Genomic DNA, 16,579 nt, shown 5'->3' on the forward strand with positions numbered 1-16,579 from the left:
AATCGAATTTTCCAAGTAAATTATTTTGGGTTGAATATGATTTAGATATAATACTGCTGAGACCCACATATTCTGTAAGACTTACCCATTTTAGTACATTTAAAACTTGAGTTTTATAAATTCAAACTCTTTATATTCTCGGAAATAACTGTTGTCTGTCTCTTCGATGAAACAAATTTTGTATGTGGAATAAATGCAAATCAAATAATTCTTTGGACAATTAAACCCGACAAGGCTCAACTCTTTGGGGAGCTTAGTTTCCCTTTCTGAGGCATTTGTTCATTAATCCATCCATCAGCACAGCTTTCTTTTTATAATCTATAATGAATAAATTTATTTTCCTACAAAAATCATTGTCTAGAAATATGGGAATACAAGAAAAGATATTTGCAGTCAGGTGTCTGGTGGTCAACAGCCAGATTCAAAGCTTTTCCTTCATATGCTTGACGCTGTGCTAAAAGCTGTGGAGGGCAAGGATGAACCAACTATTAATTCTGCCCATTCAGTCTGGAGAGTGAGGAGTATGTGGGCAGACCAAAAAAAAAAAAGTGGAAGAAAAGGAGGTGCTCTAAGGGACAAGTGAGAGCAGAGGTGGGCACCTGTCAGAGGAAAGGGTGAGCAGCTGGGGAGCTTGCAAGAAAACTTCTAAGAGGAGATATTTGAACAGAGCCTCGAGGAGTTACAGACTTGGCTTTCCAGGCGCTGGGCCAGAACAGCTAAGGCGGGAAGAAGCAGAGAGCAGAGCATGGTGGTCAGTTTGTGGGCAGGTCAGATGGATGAATGCCCAGGACTGTGGGTGATGATTTGTGTTTCAGATTAACTACCCTTGCGAGCAGAATGAAAGCGAAGAGTGAGTAGAGAGAGCAGTAAGGAAGCTATCACAGTAACGAGACTCCACATCACCAAGTCCTGTAGGTGGGGAAGGATGGACAGAAATGGATGAATTCAACTGATATTTACAAATGGTGCCAGATGCTGGGTGACGGGCGCAGGTGGGTGGGGGGAGGGTGTGGGTTTGGCTTTGGTCCTCATTGAGTGTGAGAAGCTTGTGTGTCACTCGTAGGAATGGGGTCCAGCGGGCGGTTGGATAGTGGTTTTGGAGATTAGTAGAGAACTCTGGGCCAAAAGATATGATTTGGGGAGATACTAAAATTGTAAGTGTTAGTCACTCAGTCATGTCCGACTCATTTTGACCCCACGGACAGGCTCCGCTGTCCATGGAATTCTCCAGGCACAAATACTGGAGTGAGTTACTATTCACTCCTCCAGGGGATCTTCCCAACCCAGGGATCAAACCCGGGTCTCCTATATTGCAGGCAGATTCTCTACTGTCTGAACCACCAGGGAAATGATCAGTTCAGTTCAGTCTCTCAGTTGTGTCTGACTCTTTGCGAGCCCACGAATCGCAGCACGCCAGGCCTCCCTGTCCATCACCAACTCCCAGAGTTCACTCAGACTCACGTCCATCAAGTCAGTGATGCCATCCAGCCGTCTCATCCTTTGTCGTCCCTTTCTCCTCCCGCCCCCAATCCCTCCCAGCATCAGAGTCTTTTCCAATGAGTTAACTCTTCGCATGAGGTGGCCAGAGTACTGGAGTTTCAGCTTTAGCATCATTCCCTCCAAAGAAATCCCAGGGCTGATCTCCTTCAGAATGGACTGGTTGGATCTCCTTGCAGTCCAAGGGACTCTCAAGAGTCTCCTCCAACACCACAGTTCAAAAGCATCAATTCTTCAGCACTCAGCTTTCTTCACAGTCCAACTCTCACATCCATACATGACTACAGGAAAACCATAGCCTTGAATAGACGGACCTTTGTTGGCAAAGTAATGACTCTGGTTTTGAATATGCTGTCTAGGTTGGTCATAACTTTTCTTCCAAGGAGTAAGCGTCTTTTAATTTCATGGCTGCAATCACCATATGCAGTGATTTTGGAGCCCAGAAAAATAAAGTCTGACACTGTTTCCACTGTTTTCCCATCTATTTCCCATGAAGTGACGGGACCAGATGCCATGATCTTCGTTTTCTTAATGCTGAGCTTTAAGCCAACTTTTTCACTTTCCACTTTCACTTTCATCAAGAGGCTTTTTAGTTCCTCTTCACTTTCTGCCATAAGGTGGTGTCATCTGCATTTCTGAGGTTATTGATATTTCTCCTGGCAATCTTGATTCCAGCTTGTGCTTCTTCCGGCCCAGCGTTTCTCATGATGTACTCTGCATAGAACTTAAATAAGCAGGGTGACAATATACAGCCTTGACATACTCCTTTTCCTGTTTGGAACCATTCTGTTGTTCCATGTCCAGTTCTAACTGTTGCTTCCTGACCTGCATACAGATTTCTCAAGAGGCAGGTCAGGTGGTCTGGTATTCCCATCTCTTGAAGAATTTTCCACAGTTTATTGTGATCCCCACGGTCAAAGGCTTTGGCATAGTCAATAAAGCAGAAATAGATGTTTTTCTGGAACTCTCTTGCTTTTTCCATGATCCAGTGGATGTTGGCAATTTGATCTCTGTTTCCTCTGCCTTTTCTAAAACCAGCTTGACCATCTGGAAGTTCACGGTTCACGTATTGCTGAAGCCTGGCTTGGAGAATTTTGAGCATTCCTTTACTAGCATGTGAGATGAGTGCAATTGTGCGGTAGTTTGAGCATTCTTTGGCATTGCCTTTCTTTGGGATTGGAATGAAAACTGACCTTTCCCAGTCCTGTGGCCACTGCTGAGTTTTCCAAATTTGCTGGCATCTTGAGTGCAGCACTTTGACAGCATCATCTTTCAGGATTTGAAATAGCTCAACGGGAATTCCGTCACCTCCACTAGCTTTGTTCATAGTGATGCTTTCTAAGGCCCACTTGACTTCACATTCCAGGATGTCTGGCTCTAGATGAGTGATCACACCATCATGATTATCTGGGTCGTGAAGACCTTTTTTGTACAGTTCTTCTGTGTATTCTTGCCACCTCTTCTTAATATCTTCTGCTTCTGTTAGATCCATACCATTTCTGTCCTTTATTGAGCCCATCTTTGCATGAAATGTTCCCTTGGTATCTCGAATTTTCTTGGAGAGATCTCTTGTCTTTCCCATTCTGTTGTAAATGATAGGAGTAGCTAAAATTGCCAACATTTAGGAGTCAAAGAAATTGCATTCAGAAATGAGCACATCAGGAGAGTATAGTCACAAAGCCATAGGGGAGTTCTTGGTTAGAAGACCCAACATGAAAAAGACACAGCGTTTTCTGCATTCTCTCTACTTAACACAGCCCCAGTACAAAAAGCAATCAGATTTGCTGGGCAAGGTTCTTCCCCTGTATTGACCCCAGGGCCTAGCATAACATCAGTATCTGACAAATATTTCCTGATTATATGTAGGGATATGCATCCAATGGAATAATACACGATCTCAGTGAAGAATGGGGTAGATCTGTCTGTGTTGACATAGTAAGATTTATTTATTTATTTTTTTAATGTTTATTTTTACTTTATTTTACTTTACAATACTGTATTGGTTTTGCCATACATTGACATGAATCCACCACGGGTGTACATGAGTTCCCAATATTGAACCCCCCTCCCACCTCCCTAAGATTTATATTAATTAAAAAAACAAAGTGCACACGTGTTAATGCTATCAGGCGTGTGCACGCTAAGTTGCTTCAGTGGTATCTGACTCTCTGTAACTCTTCAGACTGTAGCCCACAAAGTTCCTCTGTCTGTGGGATTCTGCAGGAGTGAGTTGCCATGCCCTCCTCCAGGGCATCTTCCCTACTCAGGAATCAAACCTGAGTCCCTTATGCCTCCTGCATTGGCAGGTGGGTTCTTTACTACTAGTGCCACCTGGGAAGCCAATAATATTCTATATAATTATATAAATGATAAATATATCTTTTTTTCTATAAGGATAATAATAGCTGATACAAAGCACTCAGTATGTTCCAGGCACCTGTTTAATCCTTTCTGTTGGGTAGGCTGTACCATGATCCTGTTTAAACAGATTGGGAAATGGGGACACAGTGTAGGCGACTAGCCCAGGATCCTGCAGCTTATCGGGGACAGAGGTGAGAGCTGGAGACGGGCAGTCCATGCTTTCCACGATCCTGCTTCTCACGCACTTAAGTGTTAGCCGGGAAGAACTCGGGTGGGACGTGGTGGAGAGACGTTTGCTTTTATTTCCTACTCTTGAGCATTCAGAACACCCTTTTACCACGTGCATTATTACTTTCATCATAAAAAAAGCTGATTTGAAATTTTTTTTTGAGAACTGAGCTTTAGGTACAAGGTGACAGCGTCTCTGGGGACCTCTCGGGAGGTCCTGTGGGCTGCCTGATGACGAGAGGGATGGGTGTGGGCTGGCTGAGGACACAGCCCAACTGGCTTGGGAAAGGAGATACAAGGGGATAACTGGTTACTTTCCATATAACTCAAGTTGAGTGCAGGCAGCGTTGAAGGCACAGTGGCCAGTCTCTGGGTTTGGTTTTCCCAGTGACGTTTGCTTTGGGAAGTTTCTCTCACTTGGAAATTCCCCGCCGTGGATTCCTGCATACATGGCTTCAACGGCTTCATCCTATTGATTTTTTCTTTCTTTCCTTTTTTAATTAGGCAATACAGTACAATAACTGGAAAAGTTAAAATCAGTTTGAAAGGGGTAAATGAGAAATCCTACTCCCAACTTCTCTGTTTCCATCTTGACCCTTGTAGCTACTACTTTTTTCTTTCTTTTGTAAACTTTCAGTGATTGCTTAGGCATATTCAAGTTTTGGCTAAGATCAAGTGGTGGCTCAGACGGAAAGCATCTGTCTACAATGTGGGAGACCTGGGTTCGATCCCTGGGTCAGGAAGTTTCCTGGAGAAGGAAACGGCAACCCACTCCAGTACTCTTGCCTAGAAAATCCCATAGACGGAGGAGCCTGGTGTCCATGGGGTCGCAAAGAGTTGGATACGACTGAGCGACTTCGCTTTTTTAATGCACTTATATATACTTTTTTTTTTTTTTGGCTGAGCCTCTCTGCATGTGGGAGATCTTTGTTCCCTGAGCAGGGAACACATATATATCCTTATTTTTATTTCTTTCCTACATATCCAGAGTCGCTGTTTTTTCTCTTTCTAAATTGGCAGGCACAGAGCTTTCTCATCGCCACCCCCACCTTTTTTACAGCTAAGTAAGTCCCTGTCCATTGGATGGGTTTAATGGGTCTTCTCTGAGTGTGTTTCCTTGACCTCACTGTTGGCCTTGCTGAGGAGTCTCCAGGTTTGAACCAGTATTTCTTCTCTGTTTCTCTGTATTTAGATTTCTTTCCAATCAGCAAATTCCTAGCAACTGACCACATTTGTACCCACATTCCCCTTAGTGAGGGGTAACTGGAGGTTCTTCTTCGCCTTCTCCTCCAGGGCACACAGTGAGGGCCAGCCCTTCCTTGATGGCTCTTGGGGTAGCAGCTCACACCTGTTCCTTTTCCTGGTTAAAAACAGGCTCAGAGTTATTTCCACTTGAATCTCTTGTCACTGGCAGTTTTCATTTTCTTGGAAACAGGTGTGCTGAGGTGGACTCCCCCCTGGGTATAAATGGTTAGAGTTTAATTATAAACACCTGTTGATGGAGCCCTACTTTGGCTGAATAGGTATGAAGTTATGTGTTTCCTTTCTCTTTTTGTTTATTTTTTAACCTGTGTTTTATCATGGCTCTGACTTTGTTGTCTAATTGCTAACTTCCAAACCCTCTGAACAGCTCCATCATGGAGCAGAGGGGATTAGGGGAGGAGGAAAAAACTCACCAGCAGAGATCTCTGGAGCTTGCCCTAGAGAGGCAAAACACTTGGTTAATTGAGGATTATCTTGCTTTAGCAATCATCCCTTGGGGTGCGAGCTGAGCAGGGGATGGCAATACTTCGTTTTAATGAAGGTGTTGGTGTTTCTCCACTGGACTATCCTTCCCAAGTGTTTTCTCCCCGGCTTTGGTGGCTCACCCTGGAGTGCTCCCCTCTGCTGCCAGCATGCCCACCCAGCTGGAGATTGCCATGGACATCATGATTAGAACTTTCCACCGCTACTCCTGCAGGGAAGGAGACAGGTTCAAGCTCAGCAAGGGGGAGCTGAAGATGCTCCTGCAGCGAGAGCTCACGGAATTCCTCTCGGTGAGTCCAGCTGTCCTCCCCATTCAGGTGAGGTGGAAGCCGTGCCCGTCCAGGGACAGCCTCTGTGACCACTGTCTCCTGGGCTCGGTCCACACCATGTAATTCCTATCAAGATTATAAATACCAGGGAGCAAACACTAGGACCTTTGCTGTGTCTGTGGGCATGTACCCCTTTCTGTGGTGTCTGGGGTGGGGGGGTAGGGTTTCCAGGTGTTGGAAATTATATTTGAGGCTTTTGTCAATTATTCAGTGTCCCAGTGCAGCAAAAGTACAGCTAGTTATACTTGGTTGGAGCTATAGTGACACCAGCTATAGTTACACCATGACCTGGAGCTCTATCCAGCTGTCTATAAATGAGTAAATATGATGTTTGGGGCCAGAAATGAAGCCAGGGGTACTGCACGCTGTGGTAGCAAATTTCCTAGTGAATGATAAATACTAGCAAGTTTGTCAGCCAAGAACAAGCTGATTGGGACTGAGGCAAGAGATGTCTGGCCCATGACTAGTTGAACAGCAAACAGATTCACATCTCAAAACAGGCAGGAGTTGAATAAATCCACAGGTGAAACCTTACAATGGAGTGTTTGGAGCCTACCCTTAGGAAAATGCTCACTCTGGTGTTTTTGGAGCTTTGGAGTTTTAGTACACGTTATAGCCTGGCATGATGTTATTCTGTCCAAACGCTGTGTTAAGACAGTAGTAATTATGACAATCTTTTATCCCCACCCTCTATGGGAAAAAATTTAAGAAATTTAACATACAATACCCTTTTAGTGATTTTAGTAGTCCCCAAGAACATTTTTATTTTTCAGATTCAATTTGGCGACTGTCATGTAACATTTAGAATAAAAGACTCAGCAAGTGAAACTTGGCACATTGATTTATTCAAGTGAAATTTGTGATTGTTTTTGATTGAATTGATCAGCTTAGTCTAAATGTCCAGCTGTTTAGTGGTTGGCAGCTAATAAGAGGACAATGGGGAATTCTTGGAGGAAATGAACTATACTTTGGGAAACATTTCTCATCAACCTCTAATTATAGGAAAAGTGGGTGCTGCATAGCCCCATCCTTTCTGAACCTTGCTTTCCTTTCCACCAATAAAATGGAGTCATTCTTATAAGATCTACCCTTTATTGGGTGCCTCTGTTTTGTTTTGTGATGCACAAAACAGGCTGTCAGATAACATATAATATGACATACCTTATTGGAGACAATACTTATACCAAAAAAGTATTCATTGTTCATCTGAACTCCACATTTGATTGAGTGTCCTGAATTGTTATTTGCTAAATCTAACAATCTGGTGCTAAGTGCTCATAAAAGTGTATTGAGACATCCCCTCAATTTGTAGGAGATATTATTCTCCTCATTTGATGAAAAAGGAAATATTAACACGTTAAGTGATTTGCTCCAAGTCTTGTTGTTGGTAAATGGCAGTCACTCGCGCTCCCTGGTTGGCTTCAAAGCTTCCTTCTTTTCATGTCTCCCCACGCCCCCTGACCACTGCTGCCTCCCCTGGTTCTGGCCCTCCACCTGTGCTATCTGAAATGCATTATTCAGCATCAGCAGCTCACGTTGATGTGTTGCTGTTTGCTCCTCTTGGTGTTTAGGTCTGAGGACTATATGGCCTGGGGGCAGAGGCCCAGACTCACTTAGAATGTGTGCCCGGGTTCAAACCCACCTGCAAACAGGCTCTTGGAGATTGCTTTCGATGCTAAAAATGGAAATGGAGACTTAAATGTAGATAAAGGGAAGGGGTGATTTCAGTTGTCATGAACCTCAAAACCTGGGAGTTAGAAGCTTTCTTTTTCCTTTTAGTGCCAGAAGGATCCTGAGCTGGTTGATAAGATGATGCAGGACCTGGATGCCAACAAGGACAATGAAGTGGATTTTAATGAATTCGTGGTCATGGTGGCAGCTCTGACGGTCGCTTGTAATGACTACTTTGTAGAACAGCTGAAGAAGAAAGGAAAGGAAAGACAAGTAGTAAGCTAATACAAAGGCAGAAATATACCCACAGTCACTGTTCGTCTATTCCTTCCAGAGCCATAGTCACAGTAATGCCATTTATAGATATAATATACATGTATTATAATCAGTTGCTAGGCTTATTAGGTGATGTATACATTAATAAATTGATTTAATAAATATTCCAAATCTTGTATGCCCTACTTGGAATTTTCCTATGTGTATGGAATTTTCCTATTTTTATTGAAGTGTAGTTGGCTTTCAATGTTGTGTTAGTTTGAGGTCTATATCAAAGTGATTCAGCTATATGTGTGTGTGTGTGTGAGTGTTTATTCATATATATATATATATGCACACTTATATATCTTTTTCAATTTTTTCCAATAAAAGTTTTACAAGATATTGAATATAGTTCCTGGTGCTATTCAGCAGGTCCTTTTTATTTACCTATTTTTATATGATAATATGTATCTATTAATCTCAGTTAAAAATGTTATATGCTTTTTTTTGTCTGTTAAAGAGAGAGCATCACAAAAATTAGCTCTTTCAAATGAGACTAGAACTTAGCAGATTTCTCACAGATGTTCATCACCCTTCAATTGTACTTTGAATTTATCCTATTAAGGAAATAAAGTGGTACTTGCATCCTCTTGTGATTCTGCTTCAAGAGGAAGAGGCTGTGGGTCTGGAAGCAGAAAGACCAAGAAGTGGGAAGAAGCACTGGCTTTCTCAGTGAGTTAGCTCAGGACCTCTGGAGAAGGAAATGGCAACCCACTCTAGTATTGCCTGGAGAATCCCATGGATAGAGGAGCTTGGTGGGCTACAGTCCACGGGGTCGCAAAGAGTCGGACACGACTGAGTGACTTAACTTTCAGCTTAGCTCAGGGAAGGGCTAAGTCCAGAGCTAAGGCGTTCGGCCACCCTTGGGGGTGGAGAATTACTGACTTGCCCCTGCTGCTGCTGCCACTAAGTCGCTTCAGTCGTGTCCGACTCTGTGCGACCCCATAGACGGCAGCCCACCAGGCTCCCTCGTCCCTGGGATTCTCCAGGCAAGAACACTGGAGTGGGTTGCCATTTCCTTCTCCAATGCATGAAAGTGCAAAGTGAAAGTGAAGTCGCTCAGTCCTGTCCGACTCTTAGCAACCCCAAAGACTGCAGCCCACCAGGCTCCTCCGTCCGTGGGATTTTCCAGGCAAGAGTGCTGGAGTGGGGTGCCATGCCCCTGGGGTCACATAATTCTGAGGCAAGCATCTTGCGGTTTCCTCTGGGCTGAGTTTCCCTGGCCAGTGGGGAGGAGGGCTTCCTGCACCTGCTCTGGGCTCCTGTCCCTTCCCGGTCTCTGCAAAGGCCCTCGCATGTGTCCTGCGCCTCTCAAATAAACTACTGACTCAGGGTCTACTTGGAGGAGACTCCAACTGTGATGGATCCTTTGGAGAATTTAAGAAAGGGAATGGTGTGATTATACTTTTAAGTCCTTGTCCCAGCTGTGATGTGAAGAAAGAGCTAGAAAGAGGGCAAGTGTGGAAGAGGCCGTGGGCTGTATTCTGAGGGAGAAACAATGGCATCTCAGGCTGGAATCTGAGCAGGGAAGATGAAAAGAAGCAGTTGAATTTGCTATCTTTCGGAGGTGAGAGTGATAGGGCTTGCGCAGGGACTGGTAACGAGGCATAGAAAAGAGAGCAGTCCAGGACCATAGGGTGGGCACTCTTGCCTATCTGATATCCACTCCGCCTCTCTTCCACATACTAGAGCCCTGGTTTGTGCAGGGTAGCAATGAGCTGAGCTAAAAAATCTAATTCCCCAGCCTCTCTTGCATCTGAAGTGGAGCTTGTAACCCAGTTCTGGACAATGAGAAATAAGCAGAAATCTACTAGGAGATTTTGGGAATTTTTGCTATTTCCATACAGGCTCCATGCCTTACCCTGTTAATTCCTTCCTTTTCTTTCCACTGGCAGGTAGCTGTGAGGCTGGAGGTGGGGCTGCCATCTTGCAACCATGAGGACAGGGAAGGAAAAAGGAGGAGCCAGGACATTGTTGGCTGAGAGCAACCAGTAACTGCACAGCCCTGGCCTGCCTGCCTCTGGTCCTCTCGTTATGGGAAAGCAAAGAAAAACTGCTGCTTGGTTAAGTTGGATTCCGTTATACACAGATGAACGTAATCCCTAATACTTAGATTTTGGCTCAAGCAAATGATGCACTTTACGGAATGGGAAAGACTAGGGTAGGAGCAGCTTTGTGTGGGGACATATGGGAAATAGCTCTGTTTGAGATCCCTGTTGGACATCCAAGTGGAGGCATCACATGAGCGGTTGGATATAGGACCTAGTCCAGATCTCAGATTAAACAAGAGACTGGGAATACAGATTTGGGAGCCATTAGCATCTAGACGGTGTTTAGCCACAAGACTAGAGGAGATCATTTAGGAGGAGAATGTGGATAGAGAAGAAGAAAGGTCCGATGGTTAGCTCTCAGGGAAAAGGGAAGCCAGCAAATGATACAGCAAAGTCATGGTCAGGGAGTAGAAGGAAAACCAGGTGAGTGTGGGGCTTCAGGAGCCTAGGGAAGAAAGTGTCTAGAGAAAGAAAGAGGGTGAAATCCGCTGAGAGGAGGAATAAGTTGAGAACAGAGACATGCCCTTTACATTTGCCAAGACAGGGGTCATCAGTGAATCAATGACCCTGACCAGAGTGATTCTTTACAGAGGCGCCTGTCTCCCTAGTTCAGGCTTCCCTGGTGGCTCAGACAAGAAAGAATCCACCTGCAATGCAGGAGACCTGCGTTCAATTCCTGGGTCGGAGAGAGCCCCTGGAGGGCATGGCAGCCCACTCCAGTATCCTTTCTTGGAACATCCCACGGACAGAAGAGCCTGGTGGGCTATAGTCCATGGAAATGCAAAGAGTCGGACATGACTGAGCAACTAACACTTTTATCTCCCTATCTGGCTGCTGCTGCTGCTGCTAAGTCACTTCAGTCGTGTCCAACTCTGTGCAACTCCATAGACGGCAGCCTACCAGGCTTCCCTGTCCCTGGGATTCTCCAGGCAAGAACACTGGAGTGGGTTGCCATTTCCTTCTCCAATGCATGAAAGTGAAAAGTGAAAGTGAAGTCGCTCAGTCCTGTCTGACCCTTAGCGACCCCATGGACTGCTGCCTACCAGGCTCCTCTGCCAATGAGATTTTCCAGGCAAGAGGACTGGAGTGGGGTGCCATCGCCTTCTCCGATAGTAGGTGCTTAATAAATATTTAATAAGCAAATAGAAGAATCTGCCAATTGTTGATTTTCTAGTGCTAAGTAAGACTTGTCATTTTTTTCTTTAAATAGGATAGTATTTTTTATTTCCAGTAAGCCAATTCTGAACAGATAGGACAGAGAATTTAGAGGTCAGAACATTCTAGAAAAGAGGTATTTATTTCTTCTATCCCTCAAAAGGTTGGAAGAAAAAAATTGAACACTTTTTTCAGGGATATTTAGGATTTTTTTCTTACAAGAAGGTATATTGCTTATGCAAGAGAAGATCTGACTATTCCTCAGGGGTCTTTAAACTTTTCATTTAATTTGGTCCCCAGGTTTACATATTCTTAAATGGGCCACTAATTTATGAGAAGTAAATCCAAAAATTTCCCACATTTTATTCAAGAAAGGACATTCTCAACAGGGAGAAATAAATGGAAAAACAATGTTCATTTCATGGTGTTTCTAAAAATCGATCAAAAGTGAGGAAAAGCAATTTATGTGTCAAATGAGATTTCAAATGAGTAAGAATTACATGATGTACCAAAAGCTCTTTTCTAGTAGAGACTTTGTTTTATATGTGTGTTAGGTATTTACAATAAGTTTGCAGGAGGCAAAATTGATTATTTCTTCTGCTCAGAGGCACTGACCTTGCATTTCTGGAGCTTAAATCAACTTTAAACAACATTCAAGGGTCATCTCTAAATTAGTACATTCTGATGTTTAACATTTTCTCAATGTGGTTACTGGAAGACAAGCCTTATGGAAGGCAACAGCCAACGTTTGCTTGGGGCCCTAGCCTGGATATGCGACTGACAATACAGACAGCTAGAAAGCATTAACAAAGCCCCCAGACGTTGAGTTTTAATTTTAGAAGCAGATTTTGTATTTGCTAAAGAATCAGGGGCTGAAAGAAAGCTTTCTGGAAGCAAAGAAATGGGGAAAGGATGTTAGAACATGGGCCTAATCGTGCAGGTCTGAAGTCCCAGGACATGTTGTTATTTGGGGTCTCCTGGGGTGTGGGAGAGCAGGGAATGGGGCTGGAGAGGTAGGGCTTGGAATCAGAAAGGGCTTTGAGTATTAATTAGAGAAATTAGAAACTTATCCTGAATGTAATGATACATCATTTTTTTCTTATTACTTAAAGCAGTTTTTATGTTTCTAAATGTGCCCCTAAAATATCTGAATCTTTAAAGCAGTGTTTGGTGTGTTTTAAAAATTACTAGTTTTATTTTTTGGCTGTGCTGGGTCTTCGTCACTACGCAGGCTTCCTCTGGTTGCGGTGAGCAGAGGTACTCCTCCTGCGGTACTTGGGCTTCTCCTCGCAGTGGCTTCTCGAGCGGAACACAGGCCCTAGGTGCACGGGCTCTGGTGGTCCCAGCTCTGGTGGGATACAGGCCCTAGGTGCACGGGCTCCTGTGGTCCCAGCTCTGGTGGGACGCAGGCCCTAGGTGCATGGGCTCCTGTGGTTCCAGCTCTAATGGGACGCAGGCCCTAGGTGCACGGGCTCCTGTGGTTCCAGCTCTGGTGGGACGCAGGCCCTAGGTGCATGGGCTCCTGTGGTTCCAGCTCTAATGGGACGCAGGCTCTAGGTGCATGGTCCCCCGTGGTCCCAGCTCTGGTGGAATGCAGGCCCTAGGTGCATGGGCTCCTGTGGTTCCAGCTCTAATGGGACGCAGGCTCTAGGTGCATGGTCCCCCGTGGTCCCAGCTCAGGTGGGACGCAGGCCCTAGGTGCACGGGCTCTGGTGGTCCCAGCTCTGGTGGGACGCGGGCCCTAGGTGCACGGGCCCCCGTGGTTCCAGCTCTGGTGGGACGCAGGCCTTAGGTGCACAGGCCCCTGTGGTTCAGCTCTAATGGGACACAGGCCCTTGGTGCATGGGCCCCCGTGGTCCCAGCTCTAGTGGAATGCAGGCCCTAGGTGCACGGGCTCTGGTGGTTCCAGCTCTGGTGGGACGCAGGCCTTAGGTGCACGGGCCCCCGTGGTTCCAGCTCTAATGGGACGCAGGCTCTAGGTGCATGGTCCCCCGTGGTCCCAGCTCAGGTGGGACGCAGGCCCTAGGTGCACGGGCTCTGGTGGTCCCAGCTCAGGTGGGACGCGGGCCCTAGGTGCACGGGCCCCCGTGGTCCCAGCTCAGGTGGGACGCAGGCCTTAGGTGCATGGGCTCCTGTGGTTCCAGCTCTGGTGGGACACAAGCCGTAAGTGCATGGGCCCCTGTGGTTTCAGCTCTAGTGGAATGCAGGCCCTAGGTGCATGGGCTCCTGTGGTTCAGCTCTAATGGGACACAGGCCCTTGGTGCATGGGCCCCCCTGGTCCCAGCTCTGGTGGAATGCAGGCCCTAGGTGCATGGGCCCCCATGATCCCAGCTCTGGTGGGACGCAGGCCCTAGTTTCATGGGCTCCCGTGGTTCCCGCTCTAATGGGATGCAGGCCCTAGGTGCATGGGCTCCCATGGCCCCAGCACAAGGGCCCAGGGGTTGTGGTGCACGAGCTTTAGTTGCTCCACAGAACATGAAGTCTTCCTGGACCAGGGATCGAACCTGAGTCCTCTGCACTGGCAGGCAGATTCCTGTCCCCTGTACCACCAGGGAAGTTCCTAAAGCAGTGGTTTTGAATTCCAACTTCACATTATATTCACCCAAGGTGTTGCATAAAAATAGAGATGAATATGAGCCCCCCTCCCACTCAGATGCTGATTCAGTTGTCCTGGGTGCGGGTGAAGGTGGTGGTGATGGTGACAGCTTGAGCACCTCTGGTCCAGCCTGGATTCTGCAGCTCATGGGTTTTATCCAACCTACTCTCTCAGGTTGGTGCCACTGGCTGCCTGCCACCTGGAGAGGCTATTTTTCCCCTTGACTTCACCTTTCTCAGTTTCTTATCAAGAAAGGGAATGCTATGAGGTCATTATGTACGTGTTTTCAAAGACTGTTGACTATAGTGAAAAGCGTCTACTGTATAATATTAACTTTAAACAAAGGAGGTTTGATATGGTCCCAATCTGGGTTTTAAAAAGTGCTATAACATGAGTTTTTAAGATATTATCTTGTTTCTACTTGCAGTTTTTCACTTTCTTTATCCCAGTCAAGAAAAGTAAGGCTTCCTTACAAAATGAAGACCTGTGCAAGTTGCCTGAAAACCACTTGTCTTCCTAGCTTTTGTTTTCCAGAGCTAAAGCCATTAAGGTAATTACGTGAGAAGCGTCCAAGGAAAGTGTCAAGAGAAACGGAATTATTCCTGAGAAAGGGTTTCCCCAGAGCTTTGGAGGAGAAATGTTTCTGGTCCTTAGAGAAGTGCAGGCCTCAGTGTCTGAATGACCTCTCCCTGGAATCCTCTTCTAGGATTCCCATCTCCCCATCTTCTTTGATGTAGATCACCTACTACATGGGGGTTGGTGATCAGTTAAGCGTATACTCTGGGTTTCTACCATTGCCTTTTGCAAGTTTAATGTTGTTTTCTCCAACTTTCCTTTAGAATATAGTGTCTATTATCTTGAGGCTTCAGCCAAAATTCTATTTTAGAAAAGAGCCTGGAAGGGAACCCCTCTAAATGTTCTTTGTAGGTGATTTGTAGGTGATCTTCATGTTTTCTTTATACTTTTGTCTGATTTCTGATGCTTCTGATGTTTCAGTAATGAAACAGAAGAAAGTAATATCAGAAGAAAGTAATAATCAGAAGAAAGTATCCTGTTATTTATTTTTATTAGAGCATTCCCATACTTTAGCTTTACATGTCTTTATTCCTTCCTTACCCACCTCTTACCAACTAAAATGTCTTTTTGTCTGAAAACACTTCGTCACCACACTTGCCTTTCACCATATTCATTTGGGTCATGTTATAGATTCCACATATAACTCATATTACATGGTCTCATATGGGTGTTTGTCTTTTTGACTTGCTTCACTTATTATGATAATCTCTAGATCCACACATGTTGCTGCCAATGGCATCATTTCATTCCTTTTCGTGGCTGAAGAGTATTCCATTGGGTTTATATACTCTGTCTTCTTTATTCATCTGTTGATGGACATTTAGGCTGTTTCCATGTCTTGGCTCTTGTAAATAATGCTGTAAGAACATTAGGATGCATGTATCTTTTCAAATTACAGTTTTCTCCAGATATATGTCCAGGAATGCGATTAGTTTTTTGAGGAACCTCCGTACTGTTCTCCATTGTGGCTGCACCAGCTTACATTCCCACAAACAGTGTGGAGGGTTCCCTTTTCTCCACACCCTCGCCAATGTTTATTATTTGTTGACTTTTAAATCATGGCCATTCTGACTGTCATGAGTTACTACCTCATTATGATTTTGATTTGCATTCCTCTGATAATCAGCAATGTTGACTTTCTTTCCGTGTGCCTATTGGCCATTTGTATGTCATCTTTGGAGAAATGTCTATTTAGGTCTTCTGCCCACTTCTCAGCTGGGTTGTCATTTGTTTTGTTGCTGAGTTGTATGAGCTGTTTCTATGTTTTGGAAATTAAGCTCTTGTCGGTTGCATCATTTACAAGTATTTTCTCCCAGTCTGTAGGTTGTCTGTTCGTTTTGCCTATGGTTTCCTGTGCTGTACAAAAGTTTGTAAATTTGATTAGGTCCCATTTATTTATTTTTGTCTTTATGTCTATTTCCTTGGGAGGCTGACCCAAGAAAACATTGGTCAGAAAGTTTAGGTCAGAGAGTGTTTTGCCTGTTCTCTTCTAAGAGTTTTATGGTAGCGTGTCTTACATTTAAGTCTTTAAGCTGTTTTGAGTTTATTTTGTGTATTATGTGAAGGTGTATTCTAGCTTCGTTGAGTTACATGCAGCTGTCTGTCCTACTTTCCCAGCACCATTTGCTGAAGAGACTGTCTATTGTCCATTATATAGTCTTGCCTCCTTTGTTGAAGATTAGTTGACTGTAGGTGTGTGGGTTTATTTCTGAGCTATTTTGCTCCATTTATCCATATGTCTGCTTTTGTCCTCTTTTAAATTAAGCTGGGTAAGTGGGTTTTTTTAAAGCCGTAACGCTATTGCACAGGTCGCCTACAGTACTGTGTAAGCATAATGCACTTTCATGTGTACTGGGAAACCGAGAAGTTTGTGTGACTTGCTTTATTGGATGGTCACTTTATTGCAGTGGCCTGGAACTGAACCTGCAGTATCTGAGGCATGCCTATATTTATGTATAAAAAATAATTCCTGTTTCACCCATCCAATAATGTTTTAGAACATATGACACCTGAGATTCGTAGCTTGACTTTTATCCAGCATGGTCCCATAT

General features: G+C 44.7%; 1 protein-coding gene across 1 annotated transcript; it reads left to right on the forward strand.

Moving 5' to 3' along the window:
• The first annotated feature begins 4,835 nt into the window (after positions 1–4,835).
• On the forward strand, positions 4,836–8,497 carry S100Z (S100 calcium binding protein Z). The gene is made up of 3 exons (XM_069595347.1): positions 4,836–5,609; positions 5,927–6,122; positions 7,941–8,497. The coding sequence occupies exons 2-3, from the start codon at positions 5,982–5,984 to the stop codon at positions 8,115–8,117; spliced, it is 318 nt and encodes a 105-aa protein (XP_069451448.1). The 5' UTR covers positions 4,836–5,609; positions 5,927–5,981; the 3' UTR covers positions 8,118–8,497.
• Positions 8,498–16,579: the final 8,082 nt, after the last annotated feature.

Source organism: Ovis canadensis, chromosome 7 (genome assembly GCF_042477335.2).
Source record: "Ovis canadensis isolate MfBH-ARS-UI-01 breed Bighorn chromosome 7, ARS-UI_OviCan_v2, whole genome shotgun sequence".
Lineage (NCBI taxonomy): Eukaryota > Metazoa > Chordata > Mammalia > Artiodactyla > Bovidae > Ovis > Ovis canadensis.